We start from the raw sequence: 13,058 nt of genomic DNA on the forward strand, positions 1-13,058 counted from the left end.
GCTTTTAATACAGTAAACACAAACACACTTCTGCACTGCCTCCAAGGACTGGTTGGACCAAGGATTGGTTTAGTCAACACAACACTGGTTTTATGGATTAAGGATTTTTTAAAGGACAGACCCCAACATGTCAGAGTGAATGGTCTTAAATCCAGCAACATTGTTTTAAATAGTGGGGTACACTAACGAAATCACCTGCAATAGCAACGGACTGTCACTTTTTAAGTATGCTGATGACATGGCCTTGGTGGCAGACGAGCGCTCCCTGTCCACATACAGGCAGTATGTGGACACCATGGTCCTCTGGTTCCAGGAGAGCTCCCTGGAACTGAACATCAGTAAGACCAAAGAGCTGTGTTGCGGGGGGCGCCGGGCATCTGACACCCCACACCCTCTCTCGGGACCACTCAGGCTGGAGGGGCAGGCGGTGGAACAGGTCGAGATCTTTAAATACCTGGGCACTGAGATCGACCACCACCTGTCCTTCACACAGCATGCGGACGGGGTCTACAAAAAGGCCCAACAGCGCATGTTTCTCCTGAGAAGGTTGAAAGGTTTTAATGTCAGACAGGACATTTTAACAGCAGTATACCAGTCACTTATTGAATCAGTCCTCACATTCAACATTGCATCCTGGTACAACTTCCTCACAGAGAAAAGCAAGAAAAAACTCATCATTAAGCATGCACCCAAAATCACCGGCACCACTCAAACCCAACTCTCAGACCTTTACAGTCACGCAGTAAAAAGAAAGGCAGACTCGGACACCCCGGTGGCTCACCGAGTAGAGCGCGTACCATATAAGGCTCAGTCTTTCCCACAGTGACCCGGGTTTGAATCTGGGCTGCGGTCATTTGCTGCATGTCCTCCCCTCTCTCTCCCATACCTGCCTATCTCTGTCAATAAAGCATAAAAATGCCTAAAATAAATCTTTAAAAAAAAATGTAATGAAGAGAGCATGACTGTTGTAAAAATAAAAAAATATAGTACTCTAATTCAGCCCGCTTTCTACAATACACAGTGAGATTTGTACAGGACCAAATCCTGCACCTTGTTGCTTATAGTGCCATGCTGCAGTTCAGTTACAGCCCAGTACTGTCGCCCTCTGGTGGATCTCTACTGACACAGCTACAAAATCAAATCCCACATTTTACAGGAAACTTTATTTGTATAGAACTTCAAAACAGTTACAAAATGCTTTACCAACAGTAAAACAATCATAAATAAAAGCCAATATGATGAAGAATAAAAATGCCAAAATGTAATTAAAAATGGGGTTACAGAAAAATAAAACAGGCAAATACAACAGGAATAAAATAGACAAAAAACAATTATATAAAAGCCTATTGGTAAAAATACGTTGTAAGAGGTGATTTAAAAGATGATTAAAAAGGTTCTTAGACACAGGCTTCTTCCACAGTTAAAGGACCAGAAGGCAGCTACATTAAAGAAGTGTTCAGAGATTTACAGATATACAGCCGAAGATCGTCGGCCTAGCAGTGGAAAGAGTTGCAATCCCATATTTGCTGGCATTGAAACTCTTTCCACTGGTATGCCGACGATCTTCTAGATAATGACAGAATTTAAATTTTTGGATGAACTATTCCTTTAAGTTTACTGTGAGTAAAACAATCAGGTAATGTGATGTTTTGGTCCAAAGCCTTATAATCAATAGTCACAGTTATAGTGCAAATCTCAACACTTTGGACTCCAGTTCTTATTGTACACAGCAATGTTTCTTTTAAAAAGTGTATTGGACAGAGTAACACTGGTAACATATATTGTTAAAGGCTCTATTCCAATGTTCACATAATGATGTCAGTTGTAAAAGAGTCTCACAGCAAAACCAGTGTTGCAGCAGAGTCTTTTACACTCAATATCTAGAACTCTAGATATTAGTCTAGATCACTATAGGTATTTATGGCAGAAGTAGACTTAATACCAAGCAAACAACATTGTCATTTCTTTCCCCATAAATTGATAGCACAATAATAACCTGAGATGAGATTCTGTTACAATCTGGAATATTCTGATAGTTCTGCCTCGGTCTAACAGCCTGTACACAGGAATCCTTTCATGTCTGTCAGGAAGCACCAGAAGCATTCTGGGTAAGGTAGTTTGCGTCACTATTCCACAGGGACATTGTAGTGTCTGTCATCCTCTGTTATGAGGGGCAGGCACGGCCAATCTGCCTTCTGTTCGCTGGGGTAGTAAGTAAGAAATTCCTGGGAGTCGGCCTTGTACAGTCGGTAGACCTGCAGTCTGTGTTCCACAGAAAAGCCCAGCAAGCACATTTCCACCTGAACAAACAAAAGCACAATCTTTGACTTTTTGGACTTAACACTTTTGCAACTGTGATAAACCATAACTAAAAAAATAATGGTCTGTTTTTTCTTCACTGTTAAAGGATAAGGCTGGTGTTTTTTAATGCATTGCTTACCGTCAACAAATCCTATGAAAATAACAAAATCAACAATGCATTTGTTCTACTCCCATTACTTTCTGACTTCCCACGTTCCCTTTAGTCTTCAACCCGGAAGTCATTGGCTCCAATTGTAAGCTAAAAACCTTGAAATACAGCTCACAAAGACATAGTTTACATTTTAAAAATCGCTAACTGTTACCATGAAAAGTCAGGCTGTTGTAGTTATTACCAAATCAAATTCAAATGGGAACAAATTCTTCATTACGCCGGGGACTATTTTCTGTGCTACGGAACTACTTTCCTGAGATCGCAAAGTGTTTACAGCCGGCTTATTAAGTTGTTTGAGGAAAAAGTCGTCCGGCCCGGTGCATCGTGATGATGAAATATGCTGCAGAGCAGCAGCATGGCTCTGTGACGGGTTTTAATAGTTTTTTAATACAATAGAGTTCTATGGCTGCTGGGACATGAGGCTTTACTGGGCACCGGCTACATGGACGAGACTTGTTGGCAAAACAAATTCATTGCTGATTTTGTTATTTTCATAGGATTTGTTGACGGTAAGCAATGCATTAAAAAACACCGGCCTTATCCTTTAAACATTAGCAACATAAACTCTATATATGCATAAAATCCATGTCAGTATCATGTTTAGCTGTTGCAGACTGACAGTCCTTGTAGCAAACGTTCAATCAATGAAAGTGAAAAATGTCTTCATTCCAATAAATCAGAACACAAACAAAGCCAGTAGTGAGGTGGCAGTGTTTCAACAGGATACACCATACTGCAATTTTGACTGATTTTACATTGAAACATACCAAAAACACCCAACAATGGATGTTACTAGTTCATAGTGTCCCCAAATTACAGAAAAAATGGTTTAGCTGTCTTGTCGGATCTTAACTTATTTAACATTAGGTTGATTATGTATTCACGGCTCAAAAACCTTCGCCATCATTGGTTTAGATAACAGTTGCGTTCTCAGGCAAAAGCTACGTTGGCTAGTTTGCCCGAGTTTGCAAACTAACACTGAAGTTGCCAGGCACGTTACCTGCTCCAGTCCTCCAGAGAAGCCAACATGACTGAGGTGGTTTCTGAAGAGGGCCTGGGGAGAACTGGAGGAGTCTCTAGCAAACAGCAGCCAGGAGAAGTCTGGGACTTCCTGTGTCTCCATCTCTAGGAGGCCGTGGATCTCTGAGGCCGTCCGGAGCATGAGGTACTTCACAGCCTCCAGGAGGCCAAACTCCTCCTCCTGTCCCTGGAAGACCTGCTGGACCAGAACCTCCCTCTCTGCTGGACTGGACTGGACTGCTGCTGTCCACTAGACAGACAAGGAGACAGAGACATAGATAGATGATTTCATCATAAAAACAGGAATTATGGTTCTGTTTGAAGAGTGGATAAGGACTCTCACTTTGTTGCCTGTAGTAAGAAATAGAGTAGGGATCTTAGACCTGCAAGACTGGTCTGGGCCAGTTTCTACTGACACCCCACTCTGAGTATATTTAAGGAGGTCTGTCTGTTGGTGGTTGTTGTTACTGTGCAATAGTGAAGAGTTTAACTTCTGTCTTCTGATATAAGTACTCATTCTATGCTTTTGACTGTACTAGGAAGTAGAGTAGGGATGTTAGAATTGCACCAACTGAAACAGGAGTGGCGTCAACAATGGGCCAGTTTCTATTGCTGGGCTATTGACACCCCACTCTGTAGCCATTCAGACACACCTGCAACACATTCAACTAATTAGCAGAGCACATCTGCTAGTTGTTAGCTGAGTATATTTAGCCACAGTTCTTCGAGAGTGGCAGCCTCGTCACATTAAGACTCAGACTCACAAAGACTAAAGTACACACCACATGCAACTTGGTTGATGGGTCGCTTATCTATGACACTGTGGGCAGGCCAGGGCCAGTCGGGCTGTACGCGTTAGTAAATATACAGTAACTACACAATAAGAAACAATAAGAATTGTCTTAACCAAGTGTTTAATTTCTATGTTATCTCCTCATCTCAACGTTTCCCAAGACGATCAACTCCGCTCCATCACCACTCTCCAGTTTTGTCTATCCACCTACTGTAGGTCTCAGTGTGGAGAGGGGCTGAGAACACAGCTACACCTGCTGCCCTTTCCTAGTCTAGAGTAGCTAGACTTGCTGATCGATTTAACATAACTGCTGATAGGAGGGATGTTTGTACTTTACTTTTCCTGACTAACCTTGCAGCACTTTTGATCTCATATCACTCTAAACCATCTGGCTTCTTACCCAACTAATGCGTGAGGAATGTTCACTTATTCTACTATAGCACTTATTCTAAGTCACTCTGGTTACGCGTGTCTGTTAAATGCCTAAATTGTAATTGTAAAGTGACCACATATTATTACTGTTCATAATGACAGAGAAACCTAGAAAGAGAAACCTAGAAAGAGTAACAGTAAAAAAGACTACTAGATAGACTGAGGTAGTCTTCCATAAAGAAGGAAAAGGAAAAACAGAAAGCTGGTTTCAGACATTGCTCCTCCATCTAGGATTTCTTCAGCAGAAAATGTACCCGGTCCCTGAGCAGGTCCAGGTATACATGGAGTTGTGCCATGGTCCCTTGGGTGGTGCTGGACTTCCTGTTTCCAAAGGGAAACTTCCATTGTCCAATCAGATGCCTGTCGGCCTGGAGACTCTAGAAAACAAACAGAGAAGATTAAGAAGTCTTTCTTCACTTGTTTCCTTTGTCTTTCCTAGTCCTTATCCACATATACTAGTCCTTATCCATATATACTAGTCCTTATCCATATATACTAGTCCTTATCCACATATATTAGTCCTTATCCACATATACTAGTCCTTATCCACATATACTGGTCCTGAGCCACATATACTAGTCCTTATCCATATATATCCATATATACTAGTCCTTATCCATATATACTAGCCCATATCCACATATACTAGTCCTTATCCACATATACTGGTCCTTATCCATATATACTGGTCCTTATCTACATATACTAGTCCTTATCCACATATACTGGTCCTTATCCATATATACTGGTCCTTATCCACATATACTAGTCCTTATCCACATATACTGGTCCTTATCCATATATACTGGTCCTTATCCACATATACTAGTCCTTATCCACATATACAAGTCCCTATCCACATATACTGGTCCCTATCCATATATACTAGTCCTTATTAGGGATGTCACGAGAACCGATACTTCGGTACCAAGTCGATGCCAAAATTCTGAAAACGTGACGGTACTTGTTTTTCTACAGTACCTATGGTACTGTAGATGTGATTCTTCCGGAACTGACGGGGGCAGCATATACACCTACAAGTGTTCTAGTCTGACGTTAACTGCAAAAGGAAGAAGAAGGAACGCGTACCGACACGGGAGAATAACAACACATGTAATCGCGACAAGTGCGGCTGCAGCGACAGCAGGTCCGCCACGACGTGTCGAAAGCAGCTCAAAGACAGGCATCCAGATTTATACAAAGAATTCAAGGTGAGTGAGTTTCAACATATCGTCAAAATGTTCTTATCCTGAAATGTTACCGTTATTTTTGTTTGCAACAGCTGGCATCTGTTGTAGCAATGTTCCACACACAACGTTTGCAATGGCGAAACGCTAAGGCTAACGTTATCTTGTTTAGGCTAATGTAACGATAGCTCATAGTAGGCTACAGTCATTACTGTTCATCAAAATATAACGTTAACTTTTAAAATAAATATTTCCACACTAATGGTCTGTCACCATGTTAGTCAATTTAAACTACTGCTTGCACACTGAGTATATAGAGGTGTGTGTGTGTGTTAGTACATTGTGTGTGCAGCAGCCTCTGCTGTTTTCTTTGAGCTAAACCTGATAACTGAAATCTCCTAATTTTCTTTTCACAGTATCAGCCAGAGGAGGATGTCAGCAGGAGAGACAAAATGAATAGGAGGATTCATTTTTTTGTAATGTTAATAGTTGTTTCTTGTTATTTATTACTTGAAGGCTACATACCACTGTTGTTGCTTTTTGGAATGTTCAAAGTTTTCTTAAATAAAGGAGTGTATGTTGAAGTACATGGGATTTATTTATTTATTTTTTACTTTGGTATTGAGTTGGGTTTCGAGAATTGTGGAATTTCAATGGTACTGGTATCGACTACCAAATTTCTAGTATTGTGACATCCCTAGTCCTTATCCACATATACTGATCCTTATCCACATATACTAGTCCTTATCCATACATACTGGGAAGGATTTCTGGCTGACTAACCAGAGGAGCAGATAAGAAAAAAGGACTATTTCTTTGTACATCAGACAACTACACATGTCCATCTTTTGGTGCATTTGTACAAATGGTAAAGTCAGACCTCTGTTATTCTTGTTTAGTGCATGAGCATGTTCCATTAACTGTAAAACTTCCAATAAATACCTGTCTCTAATAAATGACAGCTGCTTTCCACTATTGAAATGGATAAAGGCCCAGCCTAGCAATGGAACTAGGCATTTTAGCGTTTTTATATAGCCAGTACTATTTAAACATTTATATTCAAGTATGAACTCAAAGTGTGTGCCTACTGATTGGATCTCCATGTCGCGGAGACGGGGAGGCAGGCGTTGTGATTGGCTGAGGATCTGGAAGAGGGTGGCCCTCAGGGCACAGTAGTTGTCTCCTCTAACTTTGCATAGCCGCCCAAACCTCTGGGCCACCAACCTGTAACCCTGCAACACCACAGAAACCACATTAACTGACCCTAACCCTAACAGAACCTCAGCCCTAACATAGCACAAAGCTAACGTGTCATAGCACAAAGCTAACGTATCATAGCACAAAGCTAACCCTAACATAGCACAAAGCTAACGTATCATAGCACAAAGCTAATGTATCATAGCACAAAGCTAGCCCTAATATAGCACAAAGCTAGCCCTAATATAGTACAAAGCTAACCTATCATAGCACAAAACTAACCTATCATAGCACAAAGCTAACCTATCATGGCACAAAGCTAACCCTAATATAGTACAAAGCTAACCTATCATAGCACAAAACTAACCTATCATAGCACAAAGCTAACCTATCATGGCACAAAGCTAACCTATCATGGCACAAAGCTAACCTATCATGACACAAAGCTAACCCTAATATAGTACAAAGCTAACCTATCATAGCGGAAAGCTAACCTATCATGGCACAAAGCTAACCCTAATATAGCACAAAGCTAACAGATAGGACTACAGCTCTGTAGGTGAGAGAATTTCCACCTTTCTAATGATGAGAATGATTTGATAGATAATTGATAATAGAAAGGCTACTGCTAGTAAAGGTTAGTGGCGTGAGCAAGGCAAAACTAACTGAAACCTGAAAGGCATGTGGTGAGGAAGACCAGTACCATCCTCCCTGGTCACCAGCTTAGAGGGCAGTTTTTGTTGATTCCCTCTGGACAATAAAGTTTTGAATTGAATCAAATTAAGTGAATTGATTTGAGCATTTAGACCTCTGTGATAGTTATGTAAGTAGTTAGACCTTCTTGATGAGGACACTCTTGGTCGTGTTGCCCCTCCATTCTCTGTCACTGTAGGACAGCAGATCTACTGAGGCAGAAACACTCACTCCTTCCCACAGTCTGGAAACTGCAATACAAAAGGACTGGTTGGTATCCAACACCTTCCAAGTCTTCTTTAAAAAGTAAATGACAGTGACAAGATGACCGACTGATATCTGGTAAATCAGAATGAGTCTGCCCGAGGTTTCCTCCAGTGCAATGTCTGTTCTCCTGCTGTCTGAAGGGGAAAAGGCAGATGAGGAGTTCCTGTGTGACGCTACCTGGCTATTTTTTGTTATTATTTATTATTATTTATTACTTAGGCTTCTTAGGCCTATAATGTTATTCAGTGCTTGATTGCATTGGCTCTTGATTGGCTCTAGGTTAAATACATTCCGGTGTCAAATGTTGAACTGCTTTCGATGTTTTAACAGTTGCTGCTTCAAGTTTCAGCCAGCAATGGTGGCTTCATTATGAAGTTTTTATTAATGGATCATCTGTTCTGTTTTTCTTTAGGTATAGGTTACTGTGGATTGTGTGCATCAAATTGTTTTATGACACATTAGAAGAAAAATGTGGGCTTTAATTATAGGCTGATAATAGAGTACGATAAAAGCTGCCTGTCTGCGCTAGCAGCTGCTGTTCCAATGGTGGGGAATTCGTGGATGGGCCAAAACATAACTTATGACTGATGTTAAAATAAGCACGCTCCAAAGAGAAAAGCCCACTTGTCCCATGGTGTTCTGTACAGAACAGACTACAGCTGGAGAACTCGTTTTCAAGCAGGTCTACTGTGTAAAACGAGCTTTAGGCTCTGAACGACACATCAACAAGTAAATGCTTCCTGCCCCTAGTATGCTGAATCCCAAAGTTCCCCATCACTTCTAGTCTGGCAGTCCCCCCCCCTCCCTTTACAGTAGTTCTTACTCACCAACTGTTTTGTCTCTGTTTTTCCTCTCCTCCTCTATGTCCTCTGCTCCGCGGTAAAGGTCTTCATCACTGCAGGAGAGATGATGGAGACAAGCTTCACACGCTGTCAGAAATGTGCTGGTCCAGGATCAGCAGGATTCCTGCAAATTTCTGATTTCTAAATTCCATGACTATTCCATGACACATTTCCATGATCAATATTTGACAGCACATAAGCTCATATTTTACATTTCTTGTTAAATAGCTGATCTGAGCAGCCAAATGTTTTATGTTGGCTAGGTACAACAATAATCAAGAAACTTATTTGGCAACTATTCCTTCAAAGGTAACTAGAGCAGACAAGCTTGACACCAACTGCGTCCATGAACCTTTCAGACCATTTTGGACATGCATAATTTTCCAGGAATATTCCAGGCTTGGAAAGTACAACTTTCAAATTCCATGACCTCCAGGTTTTCAGTGTCAGTTAAACATCTCATTCATAACACCTGACAGGCAAACCTGACACTACCTCCTCCTCCATCACACTTTACCAACACCACTCCAGGTTCCACAAAGGAGGCTAAGAACAGCCCGACTTCAGTAAAACAGATCGATCCGGGATTCAGCTGAGCTTTAATATTTGGGCTTTCTTCATCATTTATGTATATCTTCTGCCAGAAAAAAAATTATCAAAATCAAAAATTTGAGCCGAGGAGCTCTGGTGTAAGTGAAGTACAATGGGAGAGTGATGTGTGTGTGTGTGTATGTAGGGTGATAGTGGGTGGTGTGTGTGTGTGTGTGGGGGGGGGGGGGGGGGGGGTGTTAGTGTGTGTGTGTGTATGTGTGGTGTTAGTGTGTGTGTGGGAAACAGCTGGTGCTGCGGAGCCTCTCTCTCTGCAGACCAACATCCTGAAGGTCTGGTCGCACCGTGGCGGATTGGGCAGTTTGACGACCGGCTTTCTGGTCGGAGATGGAGCAGCTGGTCAGGATGCTTTCAGTGGTGCAGCGGTAGAAGTTGACCAGGATCTGTGGAGACAGTCTGGCCTTCTTCTCTTCACCTGACAGGTGTTGAGGACCATGAAAGATCCTCAGTAATGTGGATGCCCAGGAACACGTTCCACCTCCACCTCTGAATCAATGGGACATTGATTCAGATTGGAGTGTGTCTGCAGCTTGAGCGCTTTTGTCTTCTTAATATTGAGGGTGAGGTTGTTGTTGGAGCACCATGTCGCCAGCTGCTGGACCATCTCCCTCCTCCCTGGAGGCCGCCTCATCGTTGTTGGTAATCAGGCCCACGACTGTGGGGTCAACCGCAAACTTAATGATGGAATTTGAACTGTGAACAGGCACACAGTTGTGGGTGAAGAGGGAGTAAAGGAGGGGGCTCAGAGTCAGGCTGGAGGAGGTGCAGCTGCAACAGTCTGGGGTCTGTTGGTCAGGTAGTCCGGGGTCCATTTGAACAGGGAGGAGTCATGGCCAAGGGGGAGGAGTTTGGGGGTCAGCTTGGAGGGGAGGGAAAACCTTGGGGTAAACGCTGTGTTTCAGTTGTGTTGGAGGTTTGAAACCCCGGTTAAACCAGAGTTGAAGCCAAGCCTGAAAAACTAGCCTGACCGGACCAGGGTAGTCTGGAAGGATACGTTTCCATGGTAACTTAGCTTGGACTTACTTAAACCTGCTTTGTGAAACTGAATGCAGCCCTCTGGATTAGAGAGCCTAGCGTTACCAATACTAGTCCTTTGTCTCCGGATAAAACCATACCTGTCCTCTGGTGTTGCTGAGCCTCGGCTCGCCCCTTCACCCCGACGGAGGCCGGGCTCCCGGTCTTCAGCCAGAGACGGAGAGTCCTGGGAGTAGCTGCTTGTATCCATGGAGACTGCTTGGTTAACAACATCCTCCCCCTCCGGAGAGGCCGTCCTGGCTCCAAGGTTGGCCAGTCTGTAACAGAGAACACATTTCGTTATTGTTGGGTCTTGGTCTTTCGGTTTGAGACTGTGGTCTTCCACCGTGAGCCATGGAGGCCCAAGAGGTTTTTACACCAGCAGCTGATTTCACTGATTGGCACAGGAGGACCTAACCAGTGAAATGTGCCTGTGTAGTGTTTGGTTGTAGGGTTCGTCCGATATATCGTGATTTACGCCTTTTCTCGCATATTGGATATCGGTCACCAATGTTGCCCCTCTTCTGATATGAAGCAGCAAAAATATACAACTGTTAAGTTAGTCCATGTCTACCATCTAGTGGCGACTCTGGAAACTGCAGGCAGACCGTCTGCAGTGAGTGGCTTACCTGCGGCTGTTAGGGAACTGCAGAGGATTCACTGCATGGCCTGCAAGTCAAACACAAGGTAACTGCATTTTAATGCATTAAACAGTAATCATGACATAGTGGTGGTAGCTAACATATCCAGCGCTTGTCAAATAACTTACAACTGGCAACTCTAGCTCACCCATGTTTGATTTGTCATGATAAAATAATAGACTAACACAACCCCCCCCCCACTCCCCACTGTAGGGGTCCAGCATTCAGGCATTCCCCTCTGTACTGATGGATTTCTGCATTGCGAGCCGCTATTCTCCCTCTCTGTCTCTCTGTGGACAGACTGTCTGGCAGTCTGATCCGGACCGGACCTGCAGGGACAGTCAGTCACCTGAGGAAGAGTTTTCCTCACATGTGGCTCTAACGCACGAGCGTCGCGGAAGTCTGTCCCACCGATCAGCGTCACGGAAGTCTCTGTTTCCATGGAAACTCGAGCCAGTTGAGTCTGTTGAACCTTTTCAAAGTCACTTAGATCTTTTCCTCTTGCCATCTTAATCCGAAATCGAGGTTAACTGGGCATGCTCAGCATTTTTACACATGCCAAAGAGCATGATGGGATGTTAATGCTTAATTGTATCATGCAGTACACCTGTATGTTTCTCCACTCATTTATTCAGCTTTGTCCTTTAATAAAATGCAGCTGAGTTCAATCAGAGCAAACAGGAATACAGCAGGACTTTCTACTGTTAATCTATTTACCGTTAGCTTCTTAGCTAACGCTATCAGTAAACACAAAACCAACTTTGCCTTAAACAGGAAAGCTGGAAACATAAACGACAACCTGCAAATACTACTGACCAATAACAGCGCGATTGGCACTCTTTAAACGTCAAAAATTACCTTATTAATTTGTATTTTCCAAAGCTTTTGAGCACACTGACGTTACCGGTGAAGTCCGACCACAATACGGAAGGGAAATGATCTGGATGCCATCGCAAGGAATCCTGGGAATGTGAGTTTTCATAGTGAGGGGCCAGATGTATACAACTGGAGATCTTGTATAAAACTGTAGAAACATGCGTAGTGTTTCTTTCAGATTTATAAAACCCTGCTGACATTTTCACATTGTTATGTTTTCTAAATCTCAATCATCATGAAACTGCGCATGTGCGTGAGCCTAATGTTCACTCCCACAATTGTCCATAATGGATTAACCTGGTTCGGACATAAGAGTCGCTGTAACAGCCAAAGCAGCAGAGGTGGTAGAAGTACACAAATTCCCTACTCAAGTAAAAGTGAAAAATACTCATTTAAAAATATACTCTGGTAGAAGTTGAAGTACCATTTCAAATCCTTTACTCAAGTATAAAAGTAGGCTACGTGGACTTATATTTACTTAAAGTTTAGAAGTAAAAGTCGTTCTCCAAAAAAGTCTAATGCTCTAAACTGGTTTTCTGTTGAGCGCTCCTCTGAATCCCAGATGAGAAAGAGTCTGCAGCTCAAATCCCGAACCCGAACCCTAGCAGCTGAATTCACTACGTCAGTTCTCTCTCTCGTTGCTTCTCTCTTCTTCGTGTTGCTTCTCTCTCTGTCCCTTTCCCTAATTTTTAGTGTCACTTTGCTGAACAAGCAGCCAATCACATCTGGCTCTTGACCAGCTGCTTCCGGGATGGAAGCCGTCTGATGATGAAAATATTTTTTTTTTTAGAAAATCAGTTGATGATTTCTCGAGAGCAACGAGTCTGTTTTGAAAATGTAGTGAGTAAAAAGTACAGATTTTTCTTTTGAAATGTAGGGAATAAAAGTAAAAAGTCTTCAGTGAAAGAAAAACTTGAGTAAAGTACAGATACTTGAAAATCTTACTTAAATAGCCTACAGTAATGAAGTATTTTTACTTTGTTACATCCCACCTCTGCAAAGCAGCAAAGCCAA

General features: G+C 42.5%; 1 protein-coding gene and 1 long non-coding RNA gene across 2 annotated transcripts; both read right to left on the reverse strand.

The window, feature by feature from the left end:
* Positions 1–1,168: 1,168 nt before the first annotated feature.
* LOC139913271 (ubiquitin thioesterase otulin) lies at positions 1,169–12,210 on the reverse strand. The gene is made up of 8 exons (XM_071901238.2): positions 12,027–12,210; positions 10,629–10,805; positions 8,890–8,957; positions 7,940–8,046; positions 6,994–7,137; positions 4,973–5,095; positions 3,474–3,743; positions 1,169–2,300 (listed from the first exon to the last, which is right to left on the reverse strand). The coding sequence occupies exons 2-8, from the start codon at positions 10,736–10,738 to the stop codon at positions 2,127–2,129; spliced, it is 996 nt and encodes a 331-aa protein (XP_071757339.1). The 5' UTR covers positions 10,739–10,805; positions 12,027–12,210; the 3' UTR covers positions 1,169–2,126.
* Positions 7,341–7,919, reverse strand: LOC144542186 (uncharacterized). Its single transcript, XR_013507137.1, has 3 exons — positions 7,597–7,919; positions 7,470–7,511; positions 7,341–7,363 (listed from the first exon to the last, which is right to left on the reverse strand). It is a non-coding gene; the product is annotated as an uncharacterized LOC144542186 (long non-coding RNA).
* Positions 12,211–13,058: the final 848 nt, after the last annotated feature.

The sequence above is a fragment of the Centroberyx gerrardi genome, chromosome 13 (genome assembly GCF_048128805.1).
Source record: "Centroberyx gerrardi isolate f3 chromosome 13, fCenGer3.hap1.cur.20231027, whole genome shotgun sequence".
NCBI lineage: Eukaryota > Metazoa > Chordata > Actinopteri > Beryciformes > Berycidae > Centroberyx > Centroberyx gerrardi.